Source organism: Rhinolophus sinicus, linkage group LG04, assembly GCF_036562045.2.
Source record: "Rhinolophus sinicus isolate RSC01 linkage group LG04, ASM3656204v1, whole genome shotgun sequence".
NCBI classification, from domain to species: Eukaryota; Metazoa; Chordata; class Mammalia; order Chiroptera; family Rhinolophidae; genus Rhinolophus; species Rhinolophus sinicus.
Window position 1 is genome coordinate 187612972 of NC_133754.1, and position 18350 is coordinate 187631321.

The 18350-nt window shown below is 60.2% G+C and overlaps 1 protein-coding gene across 1 annotated transcript; it reads left to right on the forward strand.

The window, feature by feature from the left end:
* Window positions 1-4028: 4028 nt before the first annotated feature.
* On the forward strand, window positions 4029-17812 carry AGPAT2 (1-acylglycerol-3-phosphate O-acyltransferase 2). The gene is made up of 6 exons (XM_074331344.1): window positions 4029-4419; window positions 13368-13501; window positions 13947-14122; window positions 14348-14443; window positions 16164-16236; window positions 17180-17812. The coding sequence occupies exons 1-6, from the start codon at window positions 4238-4240 to the stop codon at window positions 17353-17355; spliced, it is 837 nt and encodes a 278-aa protein (XP_074187445.1). The 5' UTR covers window positions 4029-4237; the 3' UTR covers window positions 17356-17812.
* Window positions 17813-18350: the final 538 nt, after the last annotated feature.

Below are 18350 nucleotides of genomic sequence, written 5' to 3' on the forward strand. Positions count from 1 at the left end.
CATGGGTGAGGTGGCCAGAGGGCGGCATGCCCTAGGAAGAGCTGCTGACAGGCTGGCAGCTCACACACAGCCTATCCCATCGAACTCAGTAGGCCCCTAGGAGCCCGTCATTGTCCCCTGGCACAGACCAGGAAACAAGCCCAGAGAGGAAGAGCTGGTCCCAGCGGCCCAGGCGGCAGGGTGAGGCCACTTGAATCTGGCCTTGGGCTCTTAGGCTTGCACCACAGCCTACCTCCCACTCCATCTTGCTGGCCAGGGACCCCGGGTGTCTCCTCACCCTTCTGGGCCCGTGTTCTTGTTTGGCAGTGGGGCCCTGGGTAAGGCTGTCTCCGAGGGCCCATTTGAGACCTGGGTAACCGCCCCATGTCGGAGGCAGGACGGCTGGTGGGACTGTTAAGGCGCTGGGCTCAGGGCCTCATTGGGCATCTGCCCTGTACTTTCTGCCTTTCAGCCCCTCTTCCCAGCCTTGTGACCCAGGACTCTGGATGATACATCCACATGGTGGTTTCCCATTGGCCAGAGCCCAGGCCACATGTCCCCAGCTCCAGGTGCCCTGGCCAGCAGCCCCTGGAGGTCTGGCCTACTAGCACAACCCTCCCCCTCCCCCTGCTTCCCTGGGAGTTTGTGGCCTCAGCACCGCCCACTGCAGAGCCCCAGAAATTGGGGCCTCACCTCATCTATTTTTAAGTACAAGCCCATGAAAGATTTATAGGCTGCTTTATTTACAGGTGTCGGGATGGCATCTGCGCCTTGTGGCACACCCACCAAGAGCTCTGAAAACATACAAACCTAGGGGGGCTCTGCGTGAGACCCCAGGGCAGGCCAGCTGGGCTCACAGTCCCCTCGGTGCACTGCCTGGCTCTCCAAGCTGCGTCCCTTCCTCCCGTCCAGCTTCCAGGCCTGGATTCCATCAGTCTTCTCCCCAGGAGGTGGGCCTCCTAGAGACGACCCCCAGAAGGAGCAGGGGCCTCACAGGGGTGTCTCCTGGTGCTCCTGACTTGCCAGCTATGCAATCAGCTGCTCCGTGGTCCACACCCTCCCTGGTCTTGTGGGACTGCTGAGACAGTGTCCCTTCCCTGGCTCTCCTCCTGGTCTTCCCTTCTCCTGGGCAGGTTTGAGGCACAGGAATGCACCTGCTCAGGATGCGAGAGGCAAAGTCAGCACTGGCCCCTGCTTCCCGTCTAGCCTCCCGGGAACAGGCCTGGGGACAGGTGCTCCTTCCATCTCAGCCGGTGAGGAAACTGAGGCTCAGGTGTGGTTACCTAACTTGGAGGCTGGAGCAGATCACCAGACTTCAGAGGCTGGGTACACGGCCCTTGCCCCTAACTCCGAAGCAGGCAGGAAGGCTCACACAGCTGCTCCTTTGTCTCCACTTCCAGGAATGGAGAGCCTTGGCCCTTCCCTCCAGATCCCACCCAACCTAAGAGAAACAAAGACTGCAGGGCACCATTCTGCCCTCTCCCCCCTGCAGAAGGAGGCCGTGGGTGGACCTTTTCAGCCTCTGGTCAATCTGCATGCCCAAGCCAGCGTGCCCCCTGTGCCCAGCGGCGTTCCCTTCCCCTCGGCTGTGGGCTCCCTTGGGCCTCAGGAGATGGTGCCAGCTCAGCCTTGACTATGTCACCTGATGCCATGTGCTGTCTGGCTGGGTCCCAGCAAATGCCCAGGAGGGCTCTCAGCTGTTGTCCGGCAGGGGACAGGACTGACTCACACCCAGCACCTTCCCTGGGTAGTTGTGGGGACTCGGGGTGCCCTGAGAGTGTCAAACAGGACACTGCCCATCCCTAGCCCTGAACCAGCCATGGTCTTGGGAGGAAGCTGAGTAGACCCCAGGCCAGTCGCTGCTCTGCTGACAATCACTGATTTTAGAGAGAATCTCTGTTCTCAGTATTTCTACCAACTGGGAAGATTCTCTGGGTCTCGCTTTCCAGAAACAAGGAGCTTCTGTTAACTTTCCAAATAGAGTGCTACAGTATAATATTGAATATTTGTTTCAGACCCAACCTTTGGAGTCTCATGCCACCTCCACTGGCCTCTCCCCTCCTCCACCCCCTTCTTGTCAGAGGAAAAGTGGACGTTTTCTTTCAACACTTCCCTAAGAGGAGGACGGAACGGGGGAAGGAGGTGAAATTGGGCAACAGACTCTTTGAGGACGCAACTGCATCCAGGACCAGTGCCCGGGGTGCAGGACGATGACGACAGGGCAGCAGGCATGGCAGACAGTGCCAATGGGGTCGGCTTCCTCCCCAGTCACCTCCTGTCTGGGTGATTATCACCTCTGGGGGCCCAGTTTCCCATCTGTAAAATGGGGATACATTTGCTCTCGAGAGGATTATTTGTTGAACACCTACTATGTGCCAGGCATTCAGAGTTCTCATGCTGGTCATATACCAGTGAAATGGAACAGACAAGTCCCATTGGAGCGGCCATTCTAGTTGGGGGTAGGGTGAGGGGAGAAGGGTAGCAAACACACACACCAACGTGCGACTTAGTCATAGAAGTGCTAGGAGAGTGTGAGGCAGACGATGGGGTGTGAGTGATGGGTGGGTCCCTGGGGAAGGTGCAGCGCTAGGAGCTAAAGGACCGGAAGGAAGCCTTCGGGTAACACAGCCCTTTCTGCCCTCCGGTTGCTGAGGACTGGATTCTGTCCATCCAGTAAGGACCCTCAGGAACTCCAGCCGAAGACGCTGCTACCCCTCGTAGAGAAGCCCGCTATGACCCAGCCTACGCTCACCGTTCCTCCCTCCCTGCAGCTCCCTGGCTGTAGGGCACCCACCTGCACCCACCAGCGTACTCTCCCAGTCACCCTGAGGTCTGCACGGGGACTGTGAATCCTGCAGCAGCCCAGTGCCCCCTTCCTGGGGGGCTCTCAGGCCTCCTCTGAGGGGGCAGGAGTGGAAAGAGGGACAAGCTAGTCTCTTTAAACTGACACAAAATAACGGCCAGACAAGGTGGAATGAGACTAACTCGAGAATGCTTCCTATTTAGGCAAGGCCAATGCAGCACCTCTGACACCTGCAAATGGGCCCAGCAGGAAGGCCCCGCCTCCCCAGGGCCAGAAGTCCCCACTCATCTCAAGAAGCTTTTGTTATTTGTCAGAGGAAACAGAACAGTTTTTTTGGGAGTGTCAGTGACAGATTTCAGTAACAGGTCACCTTAGCATCTGAAAAAAGAAAGAGGCCAATATTGCTAACGGCCTTCGGCCTTCGCCCTGGGAGCTCCAAGCACAGTGGGCATTTTCTAAACTGCAGCAAACACAGGACCCCCAGCCAGACACGTGGTGAGGACTTGTGCAAAAAGGAAACTTGGTTTCACAAACTCAGATCTGCTCTCTGAGGTCTGACGGTTGTCCCCACAGGAATGATCTGGAAGGCCCGGCAGGTCCCTCCTCCTCCTTCCCCCAAGCCAGCGCTAACGGCACGGCTGTCCTGCCAGGCTGGCCGCCCATCAGCTAAGCTGATGTGAATACTGTTGCCTGATATCTGCAGCTGGCCTGGAACCAGGAGCGCCCGCGGTGACACCGCTGCTGGCACCCAGGGCCGGCACCCTCAGCCCCGCCCAGAAACGCCCCATTCCTACTGCTAACCCCTCCCCCAATCTGTTGCGCCCACCAAACCCCGCGAGGCGAGGTCGCCCCGAGCCCAGCTGGGCCTCCCTGTAATTGCCCCAGGGAACCCCAAGGGGCAGGCTGCCTGTCTAGGTGGCCGTTGGTCACTCGGGCGCGGTTCAAGGGCCCCTTTGTGTGGCGACCGGGCTGGCACGGGCGGACACGTCCTTGGGCCTCCTTTGGAGCTGTGGTCTGGGCTCAGGGGAAGCGCCCGCGGGGTCGGCCCGGAGGTGGGGGACACCCGACAGGCCAGGAGGCCCAGAACGTGGGGGGGTGCCAGAGTCCCAGTGACCTGGCTGCGGGGATGCAGTGGCTGGGAGGGGGCAGCGGCGTCAGAGCCTAGGTGACCCGGTGGCGGGGAAAGGGGGAGTGTCGCGGGGCGGGGCGGGGCGGGACGGGGCGGGTGACCGGGCGGCCGGGGCAGTCACGGGGCGGGCACGCCGCACCTAGCCGCTTCCCTGGCGCGCGCGCTCTCCCCACGCCGCCCCGCCCCTCCGTCCTCGCAATAAGGGGCACGGGCGGGGCGGGGAGGAGGGCCAGCCGACGCCAGCCCGCAGGTCGGCCTAGCGACCGCGGTCCGAGCCCTAGGCCAGCGCCGTCGGGGCTCCGAGGGCGCCGCCGCCGAGCGCGGCCATGGATTTCTGGCCGTGGCTGACCGCGGCGCTGCTGCTGCTGCTGCTGCTCGTGCAGCTGAGCCGCGCGGCCAAGTTCTACGCCAAGATCTCCCTGTACTGCGTGCTCTGCTTCACGGTCTCCATCGTGGCCGCGGTCGTCTGCCTGCTGCGCCACGGCGGCCGGACAGTGGAGAACATGAGGCAAGGGGGCCGGGCGGGGTGGGGGTGGGGGGGCAGGGCCGGGCGGCCGCCTGCTTCCGCTTCCCCAACTTTCTTCTCTCTTTCCCTCCTTCCTGCCCCGCCCGCGCCTCTCCGGAGCTTTTGGGCGGGCGCGCGAGGGGAGGGCGCCGCTGGGGAGGCAGGCGGGGGTGGGTAAGGGTCCCCGGGAAGCGGCGTCACAGTGTGTGCCCACGCTGTTGCCGGGAGGCCCCGGCGGAGGGCAGGCACTGACGGATTTAGACAGGTATCGGCCTCCGGCGCCGCGGTGTCCCTGAGTCCTGCCCAGGGCGTGCGGGTGTGGGGTGCCAGGCGGTGGGTGGCGCAGAGGCTGGGCCAAGCTGGGAGAGGCTCAGTCTTCCTTCCCCGGGGGGGAGGGGGACCGAGGCCAGCACCTCCGGGCTTACCCCCCATACCCACCCACCCACCCACCCCCGTGGCCCCGCGGGAGCACCGCCCCCGCCTGGACCGCACTGGGGTACTGGTGGTTCCTCTCCTTTCCAACCCCCCTCTCGCCCACCCGCCAGGTGATGAATGTACCTGGTCCTGGGCACTTCCGCAGGTGCCTCCTTCCGTTTCCATCCTCTGCTCAGAGAGGTGGGAGGTTCCACACTAGGGAGGGTGGAAGTTGGCCCTAGGGGTCCAGCTCCAATCCAGGTGAAGGAAGGGGGTGGTGGCTGGAATTTGCCTCTGGAATCCTCCCAGACCCAGGGAGCTTGGCTTTTGGGAGTGGGTATAGGGTGTGGAGTGGGCAGCTCAGGCTGGGCTGACCAGAAGAGTTCATGGTCTCTCTGGGTCAGAAGGGTGGTAGGGGCTGTGGCTGCCAGAGAGGGGGCTCCTTGCCTTTCACCTGGATTCTGATGGAGGGTGGAGCTGTTGAACATTTCCCTCTGTGGCTTCTGCACTGGCCGCTTGGCTGTGGCTTGGTGTGGGGATATTGTGGTCCCTGAGGGCCCCCCCGCCCCCATGTGGTTACAGGGCAGTAGGTGAGGGTTCCTGGCTTTCTACCATCTCTGTGCTTGCCCGTAGCAGGCTGATGCCACTAGGACTGACCCATACTGCATGGGTCCCCAGGCCTTGTCTTCAGGGGTCTGTGGCTTCACATGGCACTGAGAGTGGGCATGATGGCTCAGACTGGAGGGCCCATGGGTGCTCAATAAGATTTGGCCCCCACACTCAAAATGGCCCAGCCAGCGTCCCAGGACCCACACACAGGCCCCAGGCGCTGTCCCTTCAGCGTCAGTCTTCCTAAGGAGTGCCCTCTGGTGAGGGGAGCTCCTCACCAGAAACAGGAGTTCCTCAGAGCTGGGCCCCCACCACTCCAAGGCAGTGGTGCCCCCAGCTTCGTGCATCTCTGAAGGCCTGGCCTGGCATTAAGGCCCTGGGACCCTGCCTGAGTCTCCACCCTGCACCTGCTGGGGGCTGGGCCTGGAGGTGCAGGAAGGGGTGGTACTGAGTTCAGGGTGCTGCCCTCTTGAAGACAGGCCAGGAGCTGGCATGTCTGGTTCTGAGGCAGCAGGGAGCCCTGGGCCTGGCTTTCCTGGGGTGCAGGGGGGAGCTGGGCCCAGAGCAAGTTTCCAGTAGAAGTGACAAGAGATCCTGGAGTAATCCCCCACCACACACACACACACACACACACACACACACACACACACACACACACACACACACACACTCTGTGTCATTAGGTGGACTCTGCAAGCGGCGTCCTTGTCTTTTAAAGGCTCCCCTGTCTCTTCCAAGAGTGCCCTGGACAACAAAGCTGTTCTCCAGGGGTCAAGTCAGGAGTCACCAGCTCTGTTTCTGACAGAGTGGTTGGACCTGGTGGGCGGGCCACATTAGCGCTTGACTTTGCTGCCCCACCCTGCCTGGCCTTGGCCCTCTGGCCTCTGCTGGCCTCTACTTGTTCTCCTCAGCCCAGGGCCTGACTTGGGCACCCAGCCTCACCTGAGATTCTGGCCACTAGGGCTTCCCCCTCTAGACCCCAGATGGCCTGGTGGTGCTTGGGTGGGGCTTCCTGCTGCGCCCTTCCCCAGGGCAATCGCCAGACAAAAACTCTTTAAAGGAGCTGCTCTAGGACCTAACAGCAGGGAGAAGGTGGGCCAGGGGGGCCCACAGCCTGCACCCCTGCATCCCCAGATCCCACAGGGATGGGTCACAGTGATGACTCCCCAGCGATGGCTAGGGTGGGGGTGGGGATGCAGAGTTGGGATGGGGTGCTTGTGAAGGTGACTTTCCAGAGGGATGTGGCTGTGGGGGAGGGGAGGCTGAGAAATGCAGAGAAAGAAGAGGTTCTGTGTCCAGCAACAGGACCCAGGAAGACGGAGTGAGTGACAGGCTCCCCCCCCCATTTCTGGCCCCTTCTGGGCCGGGGCAGGCTAAGTCTGCCCAGTTAGTCCCAGGACCCATGAGCACCGTGGGTGCCTGGCTTTCTCCTCTCCAGTCTCACCTGTTTTCCGGAAGTGTTCTGCCGATTATGCTCTATGCCAACCTCCACTTCCAGCTCCTGAGCACCCAGTCTGTGCCGCAGATGCCTCAGCCTTGGGGGTGGATCAATATGTGTTCCGTTTTGCAGATGAAGAGTTTGAGGTTCAGAGAAGCAACCTGAAACTAAGGCCTCCGAAGCAGGGAGGGGAGGAGGTGGTTGTCCGGGTCCCAGAGCTAGGACATGGCAGAACCAGGACGCACATCCACTGAGTGCCTCCGAAATGCATGCTTTTCCTTTTTCCTCTGTGCCCTCCCAGCGCTAGGGTCTGGGGACAGCGCCAGCGCCGTGGTGGTCTTGGGGCTGGAGCCCAGGCTTTGGGAAAGCCCTGAGTTCTGGGAGGGGCATCCCCACTCTACCGTCTCCCCCACTTTCCGGTCTTCCCCCTGAGCTGTAGCGCCTCCCCATGGGACTCTGGGTTGGCCCCCAAGGAGACAATTGCTGTTGAGACTCAAGTTCTGAGTGTGCCAGGAACAGAAGATCAGAGGCAGACTGTCTGACCAGGCTGGAGGTGCTGAGACCAGGGACCCGCCTTGGGCTGGCGGTGTCTGCAGGGCTAGTGGGGAATAGCAGGCTGCGTTCCTTGTCCTGGGAGACGACAGATGCCCTTATCACACCCATTTGACAGAGAGGAAAGTGAAGTCCAGGAAAGCTGTGAGTGTTAGGATTGGATTTGGCTGTAGGATCAGGAAACCCTCAGAATAGGAGCTTAAGCAGAGTTCCCCCTTTTTTTTTAATAACTTTTTTTTATTATTACTTTCAGGTGCACAAAACAATGTCATAGTTCGACATTTATCATTTATATCCCTCACACAGTGACAACGCCATCCCCCCATCCACTCAGAGTTCACTTTTTCATACATCAAAGGAAACCAGAGCTGGGTGGCCTGGGGCCACAGAAAGCTTCAGGCTCCTCTAGCCTGTGGCCCCACTATTCTCAGGGTCCAGCAGGCCACCATTGTGGCAGGACCTCTGGGAACTGGATGACGTATATCCTGTGGCCAGGACCTAGGCATATGGCGTGTCTCTTAGCAGCCAGGGAGGCAGGGCAGTGAGGCACTCGGCCTGTGTGGGCCGTGCTCATGTTAAACACTGAGGAAGCCAGAATAGCCCAGCATCTTGGCCAGTGCTGCCTGCCACTGAGTGGTCCTGGGGGGGAACGCATGGATAGGGACACAGTGCGCCTGGGGCGCCCCACAGCACCTGGGGCTGGCTTGGGGCCCTGGTCTTGAAGGAAAGTCCACCCTTGTCCTGCTGGGGTGGGATGGCAAGGGACAGATAGACTCTCCTGGGCCCAGAAACCAGGGCTCCCACCAGCCCTGGAGACTTGCTCATTAAGAGGGTTGGGAGGGTTTCCTTGGCCAGTTTGTCACTTGTGGGCCCCCTCTTTCTAGGTCCCTGGTGTTCACTCCACTCCTGCACAGCCGTCTTAGCATTTCTGGTCGTCTGCACAGGCTGAAGCGCCTGCCCTCCACTCCTGTCCCTTCCTTGTGCTCCAGCTCAAATGACACTTGGAAAATGCCCCTACTCTGCCAGGTGGCTTCACTGGGGCCTCCCATCCCCTGAGCAGATCAGCAGAACCTGTGCTGCCTTCCTGGCAGGGCTGCCCCAAGTCAGCCCTACCACAGCCCCTTGCTCTGTGGGGCACATCCCAAGGCGTCTGAGGACTGGCTTGCCTTGGCCAAAGCAGCTGCCCGGGTCTCCTGGGAGCCTCGCAGACCGTCCAGGGGCCGAGGGCAAAGGTCAGCAGGTGGGCCTGCCTGGCTTTGAACTGCTGTGCAGCTACCTGGAGCAGATGCCAGGTGGGGGAGGAGTGGGCTGGCCGAGGGGGGGAGGCTCTGTTTTCATTTACTTTGGGTTCTTCTTTTCTGCTTGTGTCATCATCACAGCTGCTGTTATAGAGGCTCCCATGGTCCCACATGTTTCACGGGGTGTCCCGCCCTTATTGTGTTTAATCCCTCCACCCCCTTCCTATGTCACAGGCTGCAATGGAAGCTTAGGGAGGTCAAGGTTATTGCTCAAGGTCACAGCTGGGGAGACGGGAGTCAGGATCCAAATCCAGGTCTGTCTGACCTATGGCTTGGGAGGGGCCCAGGTGTCCTTGGGCCAAGCATATGAGATGGTCCAAAGGGGCTGGCTGCCAGGCGCGCAGTCTGGGCTCCCACTGCCCCGGAAGGATCTGTGACGTTTATGGCGCTCCCTTCTAGGCCAGTAGTCCTGGTCTGAGGTTAAGTGGAGGGCTCCTGAAAAGATCGGGAAGGGTCAGGCTTTCTTCTCTGCCTGAGGAGCTGGATACTCCTGTCGGCAGTGGGAAAGGGCGTGCTCCAGGGGCCACCGGCCATGCTGGAGAAAGCCCACACCAGTCACCCCCTGGCAGCCATCACTGGTGCTCTGGAACACCCGGCCAGGTACCCAACCCATCCAATGGCCACTTGGGTTTTAGGCAACTTTGGCTCCACTCCACTGGCCTCCCTGGGAAAGCAGGGTCATGGGATCCGGGGCTGGAGGATGTGGGACAGCGGCCAGAGAAGTATGTCCCAGGACCAGCAGCACTGACACCTGCCCCAAGCTTGGGGACAAAGGACGGCTGGCACTCAGGATGAGGCCTGGGCTGGACAGGCAGGGCCACCTGGGGTGATGGTGGCTTCGAGGTTCTGGCTAGGACAGGGGGACAGCCACTTCCAGCGCTGCTGGGGGTTGGGTGGGGGCTGTAGAGCCGGGGGAGGGAGGGAGGCCTCAGCACTAGCTTCTGGAGTCTTGCGGTTTTGAACCCTTGCAATCCCCTAGCTTTTACCCCACCTCCAGCATGCCCTTTGCCTGGCATTTTTCACATGGTTTTCAAAAACCAGGTTAAGAGGTGGGTTCTGGCCTATCCTGGCTTCTCTGCTGTGTGACCTAGGGCAGGTTACTTAACTTTGCTGAGCCTCAACTTCCTCATCTGCATAATGAGTATATCCTGAGTGTACTGACCTTGTGGGGATACTGTCTGAAAAAAATGGGATGGTTCAAGTGGAGCCCTTGGTGCAGTGCTTGGTGTACAGTAGCTGTTCAACAGACGTCACTTGGGGGGGTTGTTACCAACCGGCTTTGTTTGCCTGGGTGCTACGTGCCTGGTGCCACATGGTGGGTCCCCGGAAATGTCTGCTGACTATAGGAGCCTCTGCAGAGCTTGGTTTGCTTCCTTCCTCTTTGAGGAAACACTGTGAAAATGATAATATATATTCTCCCACCACTTTTACAGAAAATCTTGAAAATATGGGTGGGACATTGGAAGAAGAAAAAGTGGGTGCCCACGTGGGCACTGCCTGGCTTTTCTCACTCCCAGGATGCACCGCAGCTCACTGTAATCACACCGGCTGCTGTATTTTTCAGTGTGTGTGAATTCAGTTATTTGTAAAAGTGTAGAGAGCATGCTGCCATGGGAGCCTCCATCTCCTGAAGCAGTCTGTCTGTCCCTCCCTGAGTCTTTGGTCCTGGTAGCATGGCCTCTGCCAGGCTGGCTGGGCTCCCGGCTGGGGCGGGCACGGGAGGCAGGGGAACGATGTGGAGGGGCGCCTGCTTAGGTCCTACTGCGTGGGGTTGATACATAGTATCTGTCTTAGTTCAGAAACAGTAATAGTGTCCCATCAGTCCCTTAAATATGATACAAAAAGAAACACAATAGAGGAAGTCCCTCTGTCAGATGGTGGGGCTGGCTGTGCAATGTTCTGCTGAACTGGACACTGAAAAATGGTTACGGTGATCAATTTTATGTCATGTGTGTTTTACCACAATTTTAAAAAGAAAGACCGGAACCAGCAAATCCCACTACCAAGTGGAACCACTGTCCATTTCCTGTGTGGCCTGAGATTTTCCCTGTGCAGCACGGTAGGGAGAGGCAAGCATGTGTAGTTACCTTTAGAAGTAGGATTAGAAATCAGAGGAATGTTCTTGCAGTAAATAAATGCAGATCGCCGTTGTTATTTTCCTCAGCTGCAGCAGGCTGTGAAATGGACCCTGATTTATTTCACCTCTCCCTCCTGGGGGGCATTTAGGTATTTTCAGATTCTCCTAATTCAGACCACACTTGAGCGTCACCACAGCTACCCATAACTGCCTTTGGGTAATTCCTGGAAAGCAACTTCAGGTGAAAGGAACTCGGTTTCTTAAGGGCTTTTGCAGAGTGCTGCCAACCTGCTCTCCAGAAGCATCTGTGGCTCCCAATACTGCCAGCATCTCTCGGGGCTGACACCTCCCATTACCAGTCTTTTTAATCTGTGCCAATCTGAAGAATGAAAAAAGGGTTTCTTGTTTCAATGGGCATTTCTCTGGTGGATAGTGAGATGGAATTTTTTCCATGTTTATTGGACATTTATGTTTTTTCTTTTTGTAAAATGACCACTTATGTCCTCTCCTTGTCTCCTTCAATCATCACAGTGACCCGAGAGGCTGTCTTTTGCAGATGAGAAAACTGAGGCTCCCGGAGGTGAGACAGCCAGGCAGTTGTTCCAGCCGCTGTCCAGGGCTTACAGCCGGGGCCCAGCCCCTGAGTGGACGGGACAAATGGGCAGGTCTGGCCTGAGCCGGCTGAGGCTGGCGATGTGAGGAGGAAGGCCCTGGCTTGCAGATCCAGGGAGGGATGGCAGGTCTGATCGTGAAAGCAGCCCAGGACTAACCACTGTGCTCCTTGAGCCTCAGTTTCCCCATCTGCAGCATGAGGCAATGAGATGTGTCCGCGCTTCTGACAGGAATTAGGTTCTGTGAGAGGCACAGCCTTTCAGACACAAAAAGACAAATCCCGTAGGACTGTACTTATACGTGGTCCCCAGAGGAGTCCGATTCAGAGACAGGAGGTAGCTGGTGGGGACCGGGGCTGGGGGAGGGGCGGGAGTGAGTGTTTAATGGGGACAGGGTGTCAGTTTGGGGAGAAGAGAAAGTCCTGGAGATGATGGAGGGGGTGGGCACACGTGTGACTGTGCCTAATGTCACTGAGCTGGCACTTAAAAATGAGTGAGATGCTCGATTTTCTGTGTGTTTTCCCACAATTAAGACCCGGGTCTGGCTTTGAGTCAAAGGGCCCTGACCCACTCTGTTGAGAGCCAGCTGTCGGTAACCTCCTGTGTAGGGTGGAAAATCCCGCCCCCTTCCCTCAGGACTGGTGAGGAAGGCAAGGGACCTGGGGGGCGGGGGGGCAGCCACAGGAATCTTCTGGGAGAAATGCAGCAATTCTGGGTGGGTGGGTAGCACATCCCCAGCCCCCTGCCACCCACGGGGTGAGAGGGACCCAGGGCCCTGCAGGGAGCCGCAGGGTAGTGAGCTCACACCTCAGACTTGTGACTAGGCATCCCCCTGAGGGCTGACCCCTCAAGGGCACCGGTCCTGTCCCAGCTGTGAGCAAAGCATCCTGCAGAGCAGGGCCCTGAGGCGGCCGGTTCTCCCTGTGTTCTCCACACCCAGCCAGCCACCTGCAAACACAGGCCCTGTGGATGATTAGCGCTCAGAAGACACAGGTGCCCCTGGACCCACCTGGTCACGCCCATTGAGTGCTGCTTGGACAGGCCCCTCAAATTCACCGGTGCCTCAGGGAAGCCTCCTGTGGGAGCAAGGCCTGGAAGAGCCTTGGGTTTCCAAGTCAAAAGTCCCGGGCCCACACACATCCCGACTTCACAACTTTCTCTCCTGGTGACCTTGGGCGAGGTCTTTGACCTTCCTAGGCCCGTGTCTTCATCTGTGAAAAGGGGACGCTGGACCTGCTCTGTAGGGTGGGGGTGAGGAGTGAAGCAGCACAACCTCCATGTGCCTGGTCTCGTGAGTCCCCTCCGGGTGGCTTGCCCATCATTCTGGAAGCTCCTTCAGCTCCTTGCAAAGGTCACTGCTTGGTACCGATGCTTGCTTCCTGGTGTGGCACTACCTTGAGGGGACGGTCACTTCCCTGGCTGGGTCTACTCCCCTAGAGTGTGTGGGTGGGGGCCTTGCTCACACCTGGGACCTCTCCCCACGTTGGGTCCTTCAGTCACTGACACGCTGAGAAGCAGACCCAGCCAGGCCCTATGGGCTCAGCCTCCAGCCCCTTCCAGCTCGGTCCCCACTTGGCTGAGCAAGCAGAGGTGTGGGGTGAGGGCCAGGTGACATGGGCAGGACCCTGGAAAGCAGACGTGGAAGTAGGTGCCCTCCCCTTTGCTGGGTGTCTGCCCCCAGAGGCTTTGCTCCCATCTGTCTGGCTGGGGTGGCGGGAGGCAGGGCAGCCCTTGCTGTCCCCTTGAGGGACAGGACCTGAATGCTCTGGATGGGGGGGGCTCCGGGTCACGTAGCCAGCCCACGAGAGGGTTCGCAGGCCCTGTCGGCTGCAGGCGTCTGTGCCGTGTCTCCCTCCAGTCCTGTATCGCGACACCTCTCCCAGGCCTCCAAGCCAGTCTGAGATGGGCCGAGGGCAGCGGCACCTCTGCTCACTGGCATCGTCCCCCCTCAGCATCATCAGCTGGTTCGTCCGGTCCTTCAAGTACATCTACGGCCTCCGCTTTGAGATAAAGGGCCGCCAGAAGCTGGAGGTGGACCACCCCTGTGTCATCATCTCCAACCACCAAAGCATCTTGGACATGATGGGTGGGTACGCTGAGGGTCTGGCAGAAGAGCCGGCCTTTCCCAGCCACAGGCTCAGTCCAGGCCACCAGCTGGTCCCTGGGGGAGGATGCTACTTCAGGGAGGTGGAGGCAGGGCCCCCATGAGCTGGCAGGGGAGGGGGGCCTGACAGACCAGGGGACCAGTGCCTCCTTCCAGCCACAGGCCTTGAGTGACACTGGCACGAGGCCCCCCACTCACCGGCAGCCGGGAGCTGTTTAAACTCCTTCCCTTCACAGTCCAGAAACAGGCTCAGAGGCCAAATGGCTTTGCCCAGGGAGCCGGTGGGAAGGCAGGACCCGCCCAGGCCTGTTGGTGGTCAGGGCACAGGGCGGCAGGGTCTCCCTCCTCCTTGGGGAGGTGGCTCCAGGCTCTGAGGCCTGCCTGCCTGTCTCTCTCTCTCTGCCCCCCTCCCCCTGGGTGCCCGCAGGCCTTATGGAAACCCTCCCCCAGCGCTGTGTGCAGATCGCCAAGCGGGAGCTGCTCTTCACGGGGCCCGTGGGCCTCATCATGTACCTGGGGGGCGTCATCTTCATCAATCGGCAGCGCGCCAGGACCGCCATGACCGTGATGGCCGACGTGGGCGAGCGCATGGTCAGCGAGAACGTGAGTGCCAGGGCGTGGGGCTGCCCACGCTCGCGCTCTGTCTTGGCCGGAGGCAGTGCAACTTCCTCTGGGCAGAAACACACTTCACCGCACGGCTGCAAACCGCACACAGACTAGTCCTCTCTGTGAGCGGTGTCCCCTGCTGAGAAGGGGGGCAGCCTCCCTGGGGCGGCCGTGGGCCATGGGTCGCAAGCCTGCCACAGCTGCCTCCTCTGTCCCCTGCAGCTCAAAGTGTGGATCTACCCCGAGGGCACGCGAAATGACAACGGGGACCTGCTGCCTTTCAAGAAAGGTGCCTTCTACCTGGCAATCCAGGCCCAGGTGCGTCCATAGCCTCACCTTCCTGGGGGTTGGGGAGGCTGGTCCAGGTTGGCTTAAGGCTGAAGGGAACACTCTTTCTGGGCAGGTGGCAGGGCCTCACCACCCCTCTAGCACCTGGGCCCTGACCTCAGGAAGGTCCTCTGGGCCCCTTCACCGACTCTGAGTGACAGGCCTGACACCAGGCCCAGGGCGGGCACCTGATGAGGCTCAGTGACCAGCTGGAGTAACGCTCGGCTCCGCTGTGGCCGCACCTGGAGTTGCAGCGCCCCCACTTCCTAGCTGGCCAGGCGAGGGTCCCTCAGGGAGGGGGTGGTAGAAGAAGCCCGTCTGCTGAGCTTATTCTGGAGGGCAGTGCCGGGTGTTCATTCAGGCCCCCAGGACCCTGGCTGGGGTGGGAGTGGGCAGTGGGTGTAAACGAGTGGGACCCACAGTGTGGGGCAGGTGGGGCCAGAGCTGGAGGTGGGCCTGGGTGGAGCAAGCTGTGAGCTCTGCTCTGGGACCTTATACTTTTCTGGTCCTTGACCTCCAGGGGTGCAGTTTGTGTCCTGGGGCCTGGGAGTGATGCCAGGTGTCACATTCATCCACGGGGTGGGGTCTCCTGGTGGGTGAAAGATGCCCTGTCCTACCCAGGTACCATGCTGGGGGCATCTGTGTATGGAAACCATCATCTGGGGTCAGAAAGGGCTTTCATCCTGCCCATCTGGGGCCTGGGGTCCAGGTGGCGACTTTTCTCCTGTCCTCCACCTGTGACAGGTGGCCTCTAGCACCGCCTGGTCCTGGCCCTGAGCAAGGCCAGGTGAGCCCTCCTGCCAGAGGCTCCCAGCTAACCCCCTGGGTGCAGGAACTGGCAGACGGGTGGAGAATCCCTGAGCTGGGGACCTCCAGAGTCTGGGCTCCGATCCCAGCCCTGCCCAAGCAAGGCTCTCCCACCTTCTGGGCCCGTGGCCTCTGTAGCCAGGAAGTGGAGGGCACTCCTTCCAGGTGCCTGGGGCTGATGTCACTTCCCTTTGCCAGTGGCATGGGGAGGGTGGTGGGAGAGGAGGCATATCTGGTGGGGCTGGGACAGCAGCAGCCTCAGCCAGGGGACTGGATGCAATTTCCCGTCGTCCTCCCTTCTCCCTCAATCCCCCACCCACCACCTGCTTGCGTGTAGCCTCCCTGTTTTCCCAGCCCCCCTCCGGTCCTCTGTGGTGCCTGGGGAGAGGCTCCCTAACTGCCAGGTTAATGATTTGCCTCAGGCACCACTTCCCACATTGCAGTCACCACTGGACTTGACCCTGGTGTCTCCTGGGAACAGCAGCAGGCCCTGCCCCCTCCCTGCGCTAGAGCTGCCTCCAGCCTCCCCAGGGTGGGGGCGAGGTTGGGCAGGGAGGGTGGATGGGGAGACCTCAGCAACCTTCTCTAGCCCCACTGGGGAATCTTAGGACCCAATGGGGGACACAGACGTGGGTCGGATGGGCGTGTGCCAGGAAGGCTTCCTGTAGGAGGTGATGCTTGAGTGAAGAAGAGCAGGAAGAGTTTATGGAACTCGGCCACCCGGCCCATGAAGGGTGTCCCAGGCCCGGGGGTCAGTGTGGAAGGGCACTGAGGTAGGACAGCGTGTCTGTCTGGCAGCTGCTCCAAAGTGGGCAGGCGGGTGACAAGGCACGTGAGCTCGCCCTTGGGGATGAGTGGTCTGAGGTGGGTCGTCCTCAGGCTGCCCGCGTCTCCCTGTACACAGGTGCCCATCATCCCCGTGGTGTACTCCAGTTTCTCCTCCTTCTACAACCCCAAGACGAAGCTCTTCACCTCAGGTAGCACCCCCGCCGCCTGTGCACACACAGCCTGTCTCGTCCTTGGTCACTGTAACACCCGGGCCCCTAATATAGTGCCCATTTCCAGTGGTTACTGTAAGCCAGACTCCTGCCACACAGTAACCATTAGAAAGAGGGAGGAAGGAAGGGGGGAGGGAGGGAGGGAGGGAGGGAGGGAGGGAGGGAGGGAGGGAGGGAAGAATTGTCTCAGCTGTGGACTATGAGGTGTGTGGTAGTGGGCCCATTTCCCAGATGAGGACACTGAGGCTCCCAGACTGTGTGCGGGGTGCCTGAGTTCACACACAGGTCTAGGCCACATGCACAGCTCAGGGGGCTTGAGGCGAGCACCTCCTGTGCTGAGGGTGCATCCAGACCTGATTCCCAGGGCAGCAGCCTCCCAGGCACCCCCATGCCCACAGGCCACAGAGCTCAGGGCTTTTGCCTTTCCCTCCAGTCCCTGCACCTGGTCCCCAGGTGGAAAGGTGGGGTCCAAGGTTGAAGGGCAGTGGGGAAGGAGCCAAGCTGTTTGCCCACATCCAGGATTCTGTGCAGCCTAAACCATTGTGGAGATGGAGTAAACGTGGGTGGGAGCTGCCTGGGAGCGGGCGGGGGCATGAGTGCTCTCTCGGGAGGAAATGTTCAGTACTTTGGGTGGTGCTTACAGCGTACACTGTTATCCAAACCTACTGAGTGTGTACATAGGAGCTGTGGTGATTGTGTAAGTTATTCTCAGCCAAAAGCCAACCACCCGAGGCTGGAGTGTCCAGGGAAGCAGCCAGCCTGGCTGGGCGCTCGGGGGCTCTGCAGGGAAGCCTGGTCAGTGGCTGAGGGGGAAGGGAGGGGGTTCAGCTGGGACAAGAGGCTGCAGCATTGGGGCCAGGGCAGCAGTACAGGTGGGGCCCCAAGCCCCCCAGGCTGTTGATGCCCACCCCACCCCCAACAGCAACCATCAAGGTAGAAGTGCTGGACGCCATCCCCACCAGGGGCCTCACCGTCGCTGATGTCCCCACACTCATGGACAACTGCCACCAAGCCATGAGGACCACCTTCCTCCGCATGTCCAAGACACCCCAGGAGAATGGGGCCACTGCTGGGTCTGGTGCCCACCCAGCCCAGTAGCCAAGGCCTGGGGTGGGGCAGGACTTGGGGTGGGGCAGGTGGGGACAGGACCTGACTAGAGTATGGACAGAGGGACCCCCACCCCACCCTGGCTGCCAAATACCAGTGTCCCACTCCCACAGTTCCCTGGCTTCCATCCAGGCCCCTGTCACTGGCCTGGGGTCCAAGCCCTTGATGCCCCTGCAAAGGAGTCAGCTGGAGCCTCCCCAAGCTCTGAGGGCAGGGCCTCACCCACCCTGTGCCTCCAGGATCCGCATGTAGAAGGAGCCCTGGGGCCAGAGCAAGTGGCCTGAGCTGAGGCCTCCGCCCTCCTGCTGGGCTCCCAGCCATGGGCCTGTATCAGGTCTCAGGGAGAGGCAGGCTCTGGGGTGGGGTCTGTACCCCGCCGGCCCTGGGGAGCACGTGCTGAATTGGTACCGCACTTGGTTGTTTTTTATAAATGAACTCTTGGAAGTGCCTGGTGAGTTGTGGTCGTTAAAAGGGTGGGCGGGGCTGCCTAAGGCTCCATCCTGGATGAAGGGTGGCACAGCCCAGGCGGCGCATGGGGTCTTCCAGGCTCCCTGTGCCTCTTCCCCCCTGGGGCACGGTGGAGGGGACCCCCAACACACCCCCTGGCAATGTTCCCTTCCAGGGACTGGGCCCCTAGTCATCCTATAATACTTTTTTCAGGGTGGGCTTATCCACCTAATGGGGGGAGTGGGCATTCCCAGGGGTCCGGCAGACACTGGGGAGAGGCTGGAGATTTGCTCTTTGGCCACTGGCTGCATGTGGGGCCAACTTGTCACAGGAGGAGGCTGTCTCTGTGGCCAGTGTCACCTTCCCAGGAACCACCTGCTCCAGCCCCTTTTGGAGAGTGGGGACCAAGACCCTTCCTAGCAGGACCCAGGGGGCTGGAGCCACCCTCCTTGCCCTGTGGCTGCCCTCCTCTCCCGCCAGCCAGCACAGGGCCGTGGGCCTGGGGGAGGCATGTCAGCTTCTGAATGCCCCCAAAACCT

Bases quoted from the DNA above. Each gene is read 5' to 3' on its own strand.
- AGPAT2 (XM_074331344.1), top strand. From the start codon at position 4,238: ATGGATTTCTGGCCGTGGCTGACCGCGGCGCTGCTGCTGCTGCTGCTG. The intron at 4,420-13,367 runs GCAAGGGGGCCG...GTCCCCCCTCAG, and splicing joins CGGACAGTGGAGAACATGAG to CATCATCAGCTGGTTCGTCC. The intron at 14,123-14,347 runs GTGAGTGCCAGG...TGTCCCCTGCAG, and splicing joins AGCGCATGGTCAGCGAGAAC to CTCAAAGTGTGGATCTACCC.